Source organism: Ascaphus truei, chromosome 3 (genome assembly GCF_040206685.1).
Source record: "Ascaphus truei isolate aAscTru1 chromosome 3, aAscTru1.hap1, whole genome shotgun sequence".
Taxonomy (NCBI): domain Eukaryota; kingdom Metazoa; phylum Chordata; class Amphibia; order Anura; family Ascaphidae; genus Ascaphus; species Ascaphus truei.
In genome coordinates, this window is record NC_134485.1 from 245105290 (window position 1) to 245119152 (window position 13863).

Genomic DNA, 13863 nt, shown 5'->3' on the forward strand with positions numbered 1-13863 from the left:
GGAGCTATTAACATGGTTCAGCACAGAGACCCCCTGCTTCAATCCTACATATATTAAGAAAAAGAAATCAAATGGAAAGCAGCTGTGCTGCTACTCTCTCCCTCTTGCCGCCCCTTGCTTACCGCCTAGGGGCAGCAGGTCTCCGGGGGCGGCCTCCTGTTAACCATTTCAGGTATGGGATTCAATGGGTGGAAAGGATGAAGGGATGCAATATCACGTTTGGAAATAAAATTGATGCTTTGAGAGGCATTTTAAACATGTACTTCTATGCGTCAAAGTTATTTTCACGTATTTTGCCTGGCCTGCGCTAGCTTGTTTAGAAGGAGTGGGTTAAGGTGCAATCCCTTGCAGAACACACTGTTCTAAATAATTTAGCAGTCTAATTGTCTTCCCTAAAAACATCTAACAATGCGCATAGTCAAGATACAGCTGCTCAAAATGTTTTTGAAATTGGGTACAAGTTGGCAATTCTTAGGGGCCTCTGAATGGGGACGTTTGTGTCAACCAAGTGGTTTCTTTACCATTATCCCATCCTGTCCTCATCAGAGAACCAATAAAGTTAAGGAGACTCTGGCTGTACAAGCGCTTGCTGATCAGCAGCCAGAGATAACCAAACCCCTCCCAAGTCTAACTTTGAAAACGTATTAAAAAAATAATTATAGGTGTCCCAATTTGGGAAACAAAAATGCATCAATTACTGAGATGTAGCTTATTAACCCTTTGCGTTCCGGAGGAGCAGCAGCACCAGAGTTCCACGGTCCCTCCAGCACTGGAAAGACCGCTCCGCCACTGATAATGGAGCAGAAGGAGTCTCCCACCTTCAGTTATACATCATTATAGATCTCCCTTACAAAAACAGGCGGGGATTTTTATGACATAGCTACTACATCAGGAGGCCCCGGATTTCAAGACCCCATGACTTAATAGCTATGTCTCAAGGGCACCCACAGGGTTAAACAGGTCATTGATATTAGTTCACTCTGGTCCTAGGAGTGATTGCACCTTCAAAAGGAGTTAGCAGATACACGTGTCATAATGAGATGCAAAAAAACCTGAGTCTGGGGAATAAACAAGTGAAAAAATGAATAATGTGGGCATCATTTAGCATCAAACTCACCTCTTCTGCCAGCCTAACATTACTCGAGCAAAGAAAGCATTCTGTTAGTAATCATGCTCAGAGAAAACATACCTCTTTTTAGGGTGATGGCCCCTACAGTAGTATTGTTGGTTTATGTACAGTACCTTGGAAATAGCAAGGTGTATTGCTTAGAGCGCCACAATTACTTTCATAAAAAATATTCCTTTCTGGGCCACTTCTCATCTCAGGCGCGTTCATTGTGTAAAGATGCTTTCAGTCTTAGACTGGGGCCATAGTACAGCAGAACGTGCGGACGCATCCGCACACTGAGCGAACAGACTGTCTTAAGGCAGTGTTTGCGTCCGTGCGGCGTGTGGGCGTGTGGGCGTGTGCGCGCGGAAGCGGGAGGGGAAGGTGAAAGTAGGGTCTGAGTGTCAGTGGCACTCAGACTAGGCCAGAGAACCCCCCTTAGGTCCCAGATAGGCCCCACTCACGTTTAGGTTGTGGCTGCTTCAGGGAAAGGCCCCAGATAGGGACATTCCCCAGCCTGATAGTGATAGGCATCAGTGAAGATGCCGCGCAGTGATTGCGGCCTGTGGTCTGGGACCAGATCACCACCAAGTACAGAGACTCTTAAAGGTGAGACACTCCTACCGGAGACCACCCAACGCAGAGGCGGACGCCATCTGGATCAGCGGATCCCCATCGCTAAGTCAGCTGCACCGAATATTGGAGTACTCGGCAGGTACCCAACTAAGTGCACCAACACTTCATGGGATAACGCTATCTCCAACACTTTTGGGTGGGTCTGACATTGGGAGAAGGACATCAGAGTATTGGTGCCTAGCACCCTATGTACTTTGGGGGACACTCCATTGGTATACCGTATGCCGTGTCATATATATATATATATATATATATATATATATATATATATATATATATATATATGCAAATATAGCTGTATGCTCATCTGCATGTCTTAGACAGGTCTGCAACCCCGTCTTTCCCCATTATCACCCAGCATACAGCACTTCCACTGCAGCAAGGGATTCTGGGAAATGACATGCAAATGAGCACACAGTGTCACTTTTTGCCTCAATAACCATTTTTAACATGGTTCCCTATAGGCTTAAGCTTGCTGCATGGTCACAGCTTTGAGCACAGCCAGGGTTAAGGTGCATACCCAGAAAACCACCCACAGACAGCTGTTTCGACCTTGATGGGTCTCATCAGTGTGGGGTTGATTTTACTGGGAATGCAAGAGAGGCTATGGGATAGGCTAAACCATAATACTGAGTTAAGTTATGGTGAGTAAAAAAAGTGACAAAAACCCTCCACAGGAAAGCAAATATGCAAATATAGCTGTATGCTCATCTGCATGTCTTAGGCAGGTCTGCAACCCCGCCTTTCCCCATTATCACCCAGCATACAGCACTTCCACTGCAGCAAGGGATTCTGGGAAATGACATGCAAATGAGCACACAGTGTCACTTTTTGCCTCAATAACCATTTTTAACATGGTTCCCTATAGGCTTAAGCTTGCTGCATGGTCACAGCTTTGAGCACAGCCAGGGTTAAGGTGCATACCCAAATATATATTTTTATATATATATATATATATATATATATATATATATATATATATATATATATATATGTTCACTGTGTGGTACAGGGTACTGTGATATATGTTTAGTAAAGGTTGTTATTATACACTGTGTGTGTGTTTACTATTGTGATTAGTTCCTGTGAGGGGTTCCTCCCACTACGCCGTGTACAGGTGGAGGCGCTGGCCTTCTGTGAGCCAACAGGTAACGGCAGAACCGGTAGTCTCTTTAGCCAGGGGGAAAGAGGGCTACACTTATATCTAAACTTTGGGCGGGAATTGTGAGCACTGCCATGGATGGACTCTCCAAAAGACTGCCACCCTGCATAATTCTGTGGGGAAGCCTGCGCCTTCGCTGCCCATGATGAGACCTTGGCTGTTGTCAAATGGGCTTTTACCAGCTCTGGTATCTTTTGAATAGTATAGGCTTTCCTGATAGCCGTTACAATCCATTAACTTAAAGTAGAATTTGAGGTTGCTTGTCCTTTCCTTGTTCCCTTTGGAAGAATGAACATTCTATCTGACTTCCTAAATCCTTCTTTTCTGGAAAGGTTGAGATTTAGGCACATCACTACATCTAACGTGTGTAGAATCCGTTCGTTGTTTGCCGGTTTGGGGCGAAATAAAGGTAGTTTTACCTCTTGGTTGTGATGAAATTTTGAAACCACCTCGTCTTGATGAAAAATAATGAAATGTTCTTTGATTGACAAAACATGTAATTCCCCAATCCTGCACGCTGACGTTACTGCTATGAACAGGACTATCTGTTAGATCCATGTCTGAAGCTTGAGAAAGCGATTCAAAGCGACATCTGTTAGAGCCCGTAATACCAATGGTAAAACCCCAGCAGGAGCTGGATCCCTGTATTGTGGCTTGATTTTTCCCAAAGCTTGGAAGAATGTATTTATGAGATCTATGGCGGCCAAGTGTCTCCCTAGTAGTGCCGATAATGTGGATACCTGAACCTTCAGTGAGCTAGTGCTGAGCCCTTGTTATAGACCTTCTTCAAAAACTCCAGAATTGTAGGAATAGGTGGTTCCAAAAAGCTTACACCTTGGTGCTCACACCACAGATGGAATTGCAGCCAGTTTATCCTGCAGTGGTGGTACAGTATAAAACTTGGATCTAAACATTAAATAAGCCCTTGTGGTGTGGTCCTGCAGACCTGTTGAAAATGTGTGTTGCTCCGTGATGAGCCTTTCGTGACGTGTGATGAGATGAAGTGTCGGAGTCGGAGATAACGAAAGAATTCAGTATTGGGAATTTGTTCTTTTAAGAGTTAAAAAAAGATTTAATACCGGAGTCTGCTAAAATCTCTCTTACTCTCCAGGAACCCCTATCAGCCCACCATGTATGGCTACCCACGACACATCCTGGATTGAATAGAGGGGTGTGAAAGGGGGGCTATCATATTGGATGTAGAAATTGTCAACACTCGTTTCAAATTTAACACATTCCATCATTTTAGGGAAGGCAAAGTCGGGGGAAGAGTTGTGTTTTCACAAGTTCTGATCTTTTTAGGGATGCTAAGGGTCTATAAAGTGATTTTCAATTTCTACCCATCTGATGTTGTAGCGGAGTGACATGTCATGATGCTAACTAGTTTTTAGTTCTAGGATTGAAGCAGGGAGTCTCTGGAGCTGAACTGCGTTAATTTCAGCTTCGGGGACCCCCTTCTTCCAAAGAGGCTTACCTCCGTAGGGGTGCCGGTATCTCTGTGAAGTTTAAATGTCCAGGTTACTCGGACCAATAGGAAGCCCCAATGGATGATGTCACAGCTCCCTATTGGCCCACGTGACATAGAACATATAAGTTCCCTGGCTGCAGAGATACCGGCACCCCCTACTGAGGTATCTCTGGAACCAGGGGGTTCCCGGAGTTGAAATTAATGTAGTTCAGCACTGGAGACCCTGTTTCAATCTTAGAACAAAACAAGATGTAATGTAAGGCGTCTTTCTGCTTTAAGCCTATGCTAATGAGAACTATGAGAACTATGACATATCTGTCAATTAAGATCTCAACTTTCATTTGCTGTCGACAACTCATGAGTTTGTATTAAAATGTTGCAACTGTGCTACAGCCCTCTAACCTTCTGCCTCACTTTGGATATCATCAGATAGCTCCTATGTTATATAATTTACACTGTTTCAGTTTACACATTTTAGTGAACATGATGTTAGGGCGACATCACATTGGGTAGGATCCTGGTAGCCTTAATACATTGCTCTCAGATGATGACTTTTTTGCTTGTCTATAGGGATCAACATTTCAGATTTTTACTATAACCTTTATTATTATAACCAGTGTTCGACAAACCTATACATTTGCTCGCCCCGGGCGAGTGGATTTAACATCGTGGCGAGCTCCTATTGGCCCAAGCAGCACACGTTTGGTACTAGGTGGCGAGTAGATTTTTTTGTGTGGCGAGTAGATTTTTTGGTGATTTGTCGACCACTGATTATAACCATAATTTTTAAATGACAAAAACATTGGTGTTAATATATGTAGTATGCACATACATATATACATGCACAAAGTGTGCTCAGTACTGTATATATCTCAGCTAATTTTATACATAGGGCTTTAAAATATAAGTGGTTTTATAGTTGGCAAGTACATGAACACAACATTTGCTGCAATAATTCACACATTTATTAGTCACCTAAGACAAAGCCTGTGAGTCACTGGGCTGCTTCAATGTCCTTTTGTTAATAGAAAACGCAGAGCAACAAACCTTAAACGCCTGAGGTCAAATCTCTCAGAACTGTTTCAATATGTCTTAGTGACCTGGATCGGCTTGCAAGCCTTTTTGTCCAATGCATTATCCACAACTGGATTACACTCTGGAACATTAGATATTTGTTCTGAAGATGCATCCACATTTTGATGTAATCAGACAATATTTCTGTTTCTTTTCCGCGCTTTCAAGCTGTTTTTCACATTACACTTGGGGATCTTGATTAAACAGAAAAATGCTATAAACCAGCACAAATAATTTTCTGTAGTATACTGAAAGCTAAGAGACAAAAGGTTCAACAAAGCAAGAATGGAAAACACCCCAAAGAGTCCAGTTTGGTTTCATTCTTAATTAAATCGTAACTTTACAATAATATAAACACCAAAAAGAAGAATTCCTGAGGACAATATGGGCCTCATGCAGTAAGCGCCGATAAGGCTTTTATCGGTATTTTCCCGCCAAAATTGGATTTGAGATTCAGTAAGCGCCGATAAGTGCTCAAAATCGGCATTTTTTCTTCCCGATAAAAATTTATCTGCATGTGGCTGCCGATAACCCACTTATCGGCACTTATCGGCACTTTTTGAAATCGGCTGTATTCTAGTAGCCCCGATCAGCTTATCGGTGCTGATCGGCACTCAAAAATGGAGATTTCATCGGCAATTGGTCCCGCCAACTAAAGTTGGCAAGTTGGAGGGGAGAAGGATCGGCAACGTAGCCGGGACGGCACTTAGAAAAAATAGCTCATCTCTACATCAATGGAGTTAATGGAGCGGGGACTTATAACTTTATAGGAGTGTTTACGTTCTATTGCTCATAATAAAAATGTGCTTGGCATTACAGTGTCGATGTCAATCACTTCATCGTGTCACCGCTTACGTTTATTATTGGCACAACATTGTACTTTTCAATGTTATGATGATTTGCGTGTCACATTAGTCTTAATGTTATGATGTGTCAAGGGAAACTCCAATAGTAAACTCTTAAAGGAACAGGTCACATAATATGAAACATGTTACTTAAGTGTGCTTCAATTTATTATATGATGTAACAGATTTCACACATCTAACAGATCCAGCGTATAGTAATGTTGGTATACATTAGAGAATGCTTTGAATGTGTAACGCATGATCAAATGTAAATGTAGCTGTTTGTTTTCATGTTTACATGTACTTTGTGACCTCCCTCTTTTGATGACGTCCGCAATTGGACACTCAATAACATTGCATGTTTACATTGTACACGGTGCATTATAATCATTTCATGCTAAGTTATACTCACATTTCATTATTATTTTTATTTTTATTTGTATTTGTATTTTTGGAATATTCTGCTCCTACTATACATCTATATAGATTAACTTAGTATTTCTCCATGTTTAATCTGAAACTGTGATGTCACTACGTCCTCCGATTTGTATATGTATTCTTTTAGTTGTTTTTAAATATATCTTGCTTTACTCCAGTTAGTTGACTATTTAGCAAGATATCTGTGCCTTTTTCCCCCTTGATTGATTAGTTCTCTATATTCCCCATTGATAAGTTTGCCGTATTGGGTTGCTATGACAACCTACATTGTGTATACACACAGATCATTTCCTGCCTCAATGCGATACGTCACTTCCGGTTTGGAATGACGATCGCAGCATACTCATTGACTGAGAGGCAGAGAAAGAGTTTAGCTCTAGAACAGTTCTCCTGCTGCCATACACAGTGAAATGATCGTGTTTATATGTTAAATGAGCTATATTATCCAACATATAGCCCCGCGCATTGCGCGACATCACTTCCGGTTTAGGGGATCACCGCGTCACTTCCGGTTTTGCTGCAAACGGGGATTTTTCAATTATGGTTAATTCAGACCACTATAAGAAGGGGAACAAGGCACACCTACCTACACTCTCTGACGAAGCGCCTTATAGGCGTGAAACGCGTAAGAGAAGGAGGCTTTTTGCACCCATCCCTGTCTGCACCATGAAGTGAAAATAAAGGACTTTTATTTTACTGCTGCTGTTCCAGTGTATCCTGTACCTTTGCCTTGCTGTGCTCTGCATCACCTGCATCTGTGGCTACCATATCCTTTCCTACCTGCAGAAGCACGCACCCTGGAAGGCTACAAGGGCATGGTCACGTGAGTTGGTACCTTAATTGTACTTTGGGGTATTTTATTGGTGTTATCAGGCAGTTGTCAGACCCTGTCCACATTGGTAGTGCGGGGGTGGGGCTTATATATCTCCATCACCCACACTTACCAGGACATTATATTTGGGCACAGACACTCATGCTCACCCATATATACCCCATTACTCACCTTTATACCTGCACCTAGCCATCTTCAATCAAGCATTTATTGCATCATAGATGAATCACCATCACGGTCATTAGAGCACTATAATTGAACTCTGTTCACCTACCCTATCTTCAATACATCATAGTAGCTCATGACCCAAGAAGGTCTTAATAATACAAACCGGGACCACAGGATTCCTGCAGCAGTTTGAGAGACTGATTGTCCATATATGTTTTAATACATATGGTGATATACAGACAGGATGGAGTGTTTATCTGAGGACTCAGACACCAGTCAGAACAAATCCACATCATATGCATATAACTGCACTGACAATACTAAAAGAAGCAAACAAGCAGCTCAGGTTTTTGAGGGTTCAACCCTGCCAATTGATGATGAGGACATTGATTTGCCCATGTTTTTCAACAAATTTGAAAAAGTCCTATCAACAGACATACGTTTGTGGTGGGACATAACAACTTTAGAAAACTATAGAATGATGAAGCGATTACCAAGGGGTCTGAGAATTACCAAAACACCTTCCTTTGGGTTTCCATCAAGGGAATTTGAAACCAAATGGATCAGACTCCTTGATGAATGCTCCTTCCGACTAATTGATTTAATCATCGAACATAAAATGGAAGAGAAAAAAATTACATCAAAGACAGTTACAGACCTACAATCAAACTTAAATAACTTAACTGATATGGATGACTTTGTTTTTTGTGATGAAAAACTGAGTAAACACATTAAATCAATGGAGCAGGAATTGATGACACAAAAACAAAAGAAATATGAGAGAGATAAGATGGACTATGTTCATAATCAAATATACATGTGGCAAAAGCCTATACAACATAGGAATGCTAACAAAAACAAAAATCAAAAAAGGAACACACAAAGAGAGAGAGAAAATCCAACTAAATCTACACCCAATAAATCCATCTTAAAGAATAGATCAGAATTGTCTAGCATGTCAGACACATCAGATATTGAGATCCGTCCATCATCAGTGTCCTTTTCCAGAGGTCCAGACACAGAGAGCTATTCCCGTGACCAGGGGGAACAGGATAATAGATTGTCAACCTCATACTCACGGAGATATGAATCATCCTCCTATCAATCGAAGGCCCCAAAAAACGGTTTAAAAGAACAAGGCGCTCGGCCAAAAGAAAGGAGTCAGAAAGAAAAAAAGAGAAAGATGGACACTTAACCACAGAAAACAACAATGTTATCAATATATCTGGTATACCTTTGAAAAAGGAGGAAATTACACTGTTAAATAAGGGTCTGAACTTTGCTTTAAATGACAATTTTGATCTTTTTTCAACTGTTATTGATGTACAGAGATTTATTAGAAAACTGTCATTGAAAAAATGGTTCAAGAATAAGAATGAATCCTCTGCAACCTTGTCTCCACCAGGGGCTTCTACCATCAGAGAGCCTCTGATGGACACAATGAAGCAAGATCTATTAAGCTTTAGAGAATACACCACCATTTAAGATCTTACTGATCTTTTGAATGAACATGAAGAAGAGGAAGATGAGGATATTAGTACATTCCTAACACATAGCAAAAATTCGGGTCTTAAGAATAAGTCGCTTTTCTGTCCCACTTACAACAAAGAACCCTTTTTGGAAGCATTTGAAAAGTTGGTTGAAAGAGACTTACAAATACTTGCAAAGGGTTATACATTCTCCAGCATAAGACCAGACAACCTTAACAAAGAAGAAAGGAACACACTTTACCAATTAAAATCAAATGAAACAATAATCATAAAAAACGCCGATACAGGCGGAGCCATCGTGGTGATGTCAAAAGAACAATATCTTAATGAAGCCATGAGGCAATTGAATGATAAGGTTTGCTATCTTAGACTGGAGAAGGACCCAACTACAATATACCTTTCTGAACTTAATATCTTGATTGATCTGGGCAGAGAATTGCGGGTACTATCCAATCAGGAATGTCAGTATCTAATTAACCGTTTTCCCACTATACCTGTATTTCACCATCTCCCGAAGATCCACAAATCCCTGGTCAATCCACCAGGGAGACCTATCATCTCCAGCATTGGATCTTTGGGAGATGGTGTGTCAAGGTATGTGGATGTTTATCTACAACCTCTGGTGAGAGCACTCCCCTCCTATCTCAGAGACTCTTCACATCTACTCACTATGTTAAACAATATCACTTGGTGTCACAATTATTTCTGGGTAACACTAGACGTGACATCCTTATACACTATTATCACTCACGACTTGGGCATCCAAGCAGTCACACATTTTCTTAACACTTCTAATTTACACACTCCACAAATCACATTTTTGTTAGATTGTATTATTTTTCTTCTACAACACAACTATTTTTTATTTGATCACCACTTTTATCTTCAAAAACAGGGCACGGCAATGGGGACTTCGTTTGCACCTTCTTACGCGAATTTATTTATGGGATTTTGGGAAAATACACACATTTTCGGTGTCACAAATCCGTTCCGTAATAACATAGTATTCTATCGTCGGTACATTGACGACCTCATTCTGATATGGAGGGGAGACTGCTCTACCTTGAGAGACTTTATTACTTATCTTAACGATAATACATTTAACATTAAGTTTACCTCATGTATACATATTAATCATATCAATTATTTGGATATTAACCTATATGTAGATACTGACCTCAAAATTCAAACAAACCTGCAAAACGCCCGCAACTCCCTTCTCAGGGCCAATAGTAGTCATCCGAAGCCATTATTACGGGGCATCCCAATCGGACAATACCTTAGACTAAGGAGGGTATGCTCCACTAAAGAATCATTTCTGAAGGAATCAAAAAAACTAAGTGAGAGATTTAGAGACAGAGGGTACTCTGAGCCAGATATACAATCAGCCTTTGAAAAGGCCTTGAATACAGAAAGAGAAGAACTACTAACCACCTCTGTAGTCAATCCCAACTTAAAATATAGGCATCCAAAGCAACAAGTCTCCGAAACACCACTTTTCATCACTACATATAATAACCAGTCTAAACTTATCAAAAAAATTGTGGAGAAACATTGGAAAATATTACAACTAGACAAAGATCTTAACACAATTGTATTAAATACCCCAAAATTTGTTTACAAAAAAGCCACAACAATAGGGTATCACCTATCACCAAGTCTTTTTATCTCAGATTTAAAAAATAAAACACTTCCTAAGGGGTTCCATAAGTGTGGGAATTGTTCATATTGCAAGTATGCTACTCCACTGTCAGAAATTGTAAACAAACATACAGGTCAAAAATACAAAATCACCCATTTTATGACATGCAACACAAATTATGTGATATATAAATTAAACTGTGTTTGCGGAAAAATATATATCGGTAGGACAATACGTCCGCTAAAAATCAGGATCTCAGAACATCTTAGATCAATCAAAAAGAATGATCCAAATTTGCCTGTAGCTAAACATTTCTGTGACTGCCCATATGGCTCCATAGAAACATTTACATTTAATGCATTGGAGTATGTCCCCAAACATACAAGGGGAGGCAACAGAGAAGGGACACTTAACAAAAGAGAAATGTTCTGGATTTATACCCTCGGGTCATTATCACCCGGGGGTATAAATACAGACTGGGAATTAAAACATTTCCTATCATAATTGAGTATAGATTAATGACTATGGTGTATTTTTTGTATTTGTTGTATTTTTTATTTAATGAGTGTGATTAGGAAATCTCTCTTTAAACAGGATGTTCATAACCCATAAGCTCTGCACATATGGTTGTCAAGTACATTTCATTATTATTTTTATTTTTATTTGTATTTGTATTTTTGGAATATTCTGCTCCTACTATACATCTATATAGATTAACTTAGTATTTCTCCATGTTTAATCTGAAACTGTGATGTCACTACGTCCTCCGATTTGTATATGTATTCTTTTAGTTGTTTTTAAATATATCTTGCTTTACTCCAGTTAGTTGACTATTTAGCAAGATATCTGTGCCTTTTTCCCCCTTGATTGATTAGTTCTCTATATTCCCCATTGATAAGTTTGCCGTATTGGGTTGCTATGACAACCCACATTGTGTATACACACAGATCATTTCCTGCCTCAATGCGATACGTCACTTCCGGTTTGGAATGACGATCGCAGCATACTCATTGACTGAGAGGCAGAGAAAGAGTTTAGCTCTAGAACAGTTCTCCTGCTGCCATACACAGTGAAATGATCGTGTTTATATGTTAAATGAGCTATATTATCCAACATATAGCCCCGCGCATTGCGCGACGTCACTTCCGGTTTAGGTGATCACCGCGTCACTTCTGGTTTTGCTGCAAACGGGGATTTTTCAATTATGGTTAATTCAGACCACTATAAGAAGGGGAACAAGGCACACCTACCTACACTCTCTGACGAAGCGCCTTATAGGCGTGAAACGCGTAAGAGAAGGAGGCTTTTTGCACCCATCCCTGTCTGCACCATGAAGTGAAAATAAAGGACTTTTATTTTACTGCTGCTGTTCCAGTGTATCCTGTACCTTTGCCTTGCTGTGCCCTGCATCACCTGCATCTGTGGCTACCATAAGTTATACACACATCTATAATAGTTACTCATTTTTACACGATTGAAACATAATCAATAGCAAGTATCCTGATGGCATTAAATTATACATATGCACATTACAATTAGTTCATGTGAACATGTGACAATAACATGCCAAATTAGACATATTGCAACGTACTTTTTCAACGTCAATGTCATGGTTGTATCCTAATGAGATGACTGAGTGTTGCGTTCAGAAGTGGTACCTGCATTACACATTCCATAAATACTTGCGAATAAATTCTTGTACAAAGCTTAACGATACATCATTGTCAAATATCATGATTGCCTGGTGAACACACATAAATAATCTGTTTAATTCGTTCTGGATACCCGTTTGGAGTTAACTACTTGGATATGTTAATGTAACACCTTGCACTTCATCAAGTCACCTGACTTCATCACATAGGTATTTAAAGGAGGCCAATTACCTGCGCATTGACAGCTGCAGACCTGAAAATGATGCGAATGTTTATGAGACGGAGGAAGATTCTATTGGAGGAGAGGCTTGCTGATGGAGAGGATGTCACAGGCCAAGGAAGGGACAGAGACAGGGACAGAGACAGGGACAGGGACAGAGACAGGGACAGGGACGCGGAGAGGGAGAGGTCGAGGTCGAGGGAGAGGGCAAGGAGAGAGGAGAGGAGAAGAGAGAGGAGGGAAGTTGTGCCTCATCCTCGTTTGTATAGGGAGAGAACCATGTTAGATGGGATGAGTGAGGAGGAGATTATAAGTCGCGATCGTTTGAGTTCTGCAGCAATCTTAGCTCTTTATGAAGAGATACGGGGAGATTTAGATTTTGTGACAGCTAGAGGTCGTGCAGTCCCTGGGCTTGTTAAAATGCTGTGCTCATTACATTATCTTGCTTCCTCGTCATTCCAGACAACTGTGGGCATAGTGGGCGGGGTCTCGCAATCTACATTCTCGCGGGCCTTTACCCAGTTTCTATGTGCACTGAATAGATGCGCTAGGAATAATATTCATTTTCCTACAGAGCACACAGAGTGGCTGGAAGTGAGGAATGGCTTTTATACCATAGCCGGGATAGATTGCACCCATGTTGCTTTGATCCCGCCTAGTCAGAGTGAGCATGCTTACCGCAACCGTAAGCACTACCATTCCCTGAATGTACAGGTGGTATGCGATGCCACGATGAAGATTATGCATGTGGTAGCCAAATTCCCTGGTTCCAGTCACGATTCCTCTATCCTGAGAAACTCATCAGTCTTCCATGCTTTCGAAGAAGGCTATTTTGGACCTGGTTGGCTGGTGGGTGAGTACATATTATGATGTGTTAACAAACAAATCATGTTTTTCTATGAACTGTTGAATGTAATAATGTTAACACAAATTGTATCATATTTGTGTACGATGGATTATAGGTGACTCAGGATACGGAATTAGGCCGTGGCTGTTGACCCCGGTGGCAAACCCTCAATGTGAAGCAGAGGAGAGGTATAACGTGGCACATATATCTACACGATCCGTCATAGAGAGAACATTTGGGCTTCTCAAGACACGATTTAGGTGTTTAGATAGAACTGGTGG

The 13863-nt window shown here is 40.8% G+C and overlaps 1 protein-coding gene across 1 annotated transcript in view; it reads right to left on the reverse strand.

The window, feature by feature from the left end:
* Nucleotides 1–12013: 12013 nt before the first annotated feature.
* LOC142490713 (uncharacterized) overlaps nt 12014–13863 on the reverse strand; it is a 29737-nt gene continuing 27887 nt past the window's right edge. Inside the window, exon 4 of the mRNA XM_075593128.1 lies at nt 12014–12044. Coding sequence (XP_075449243.1) covers nt 12014–12044 — 31 coding nt within the window. The remainder of the gene's footprint in view (nt 12045–13863) is intronic.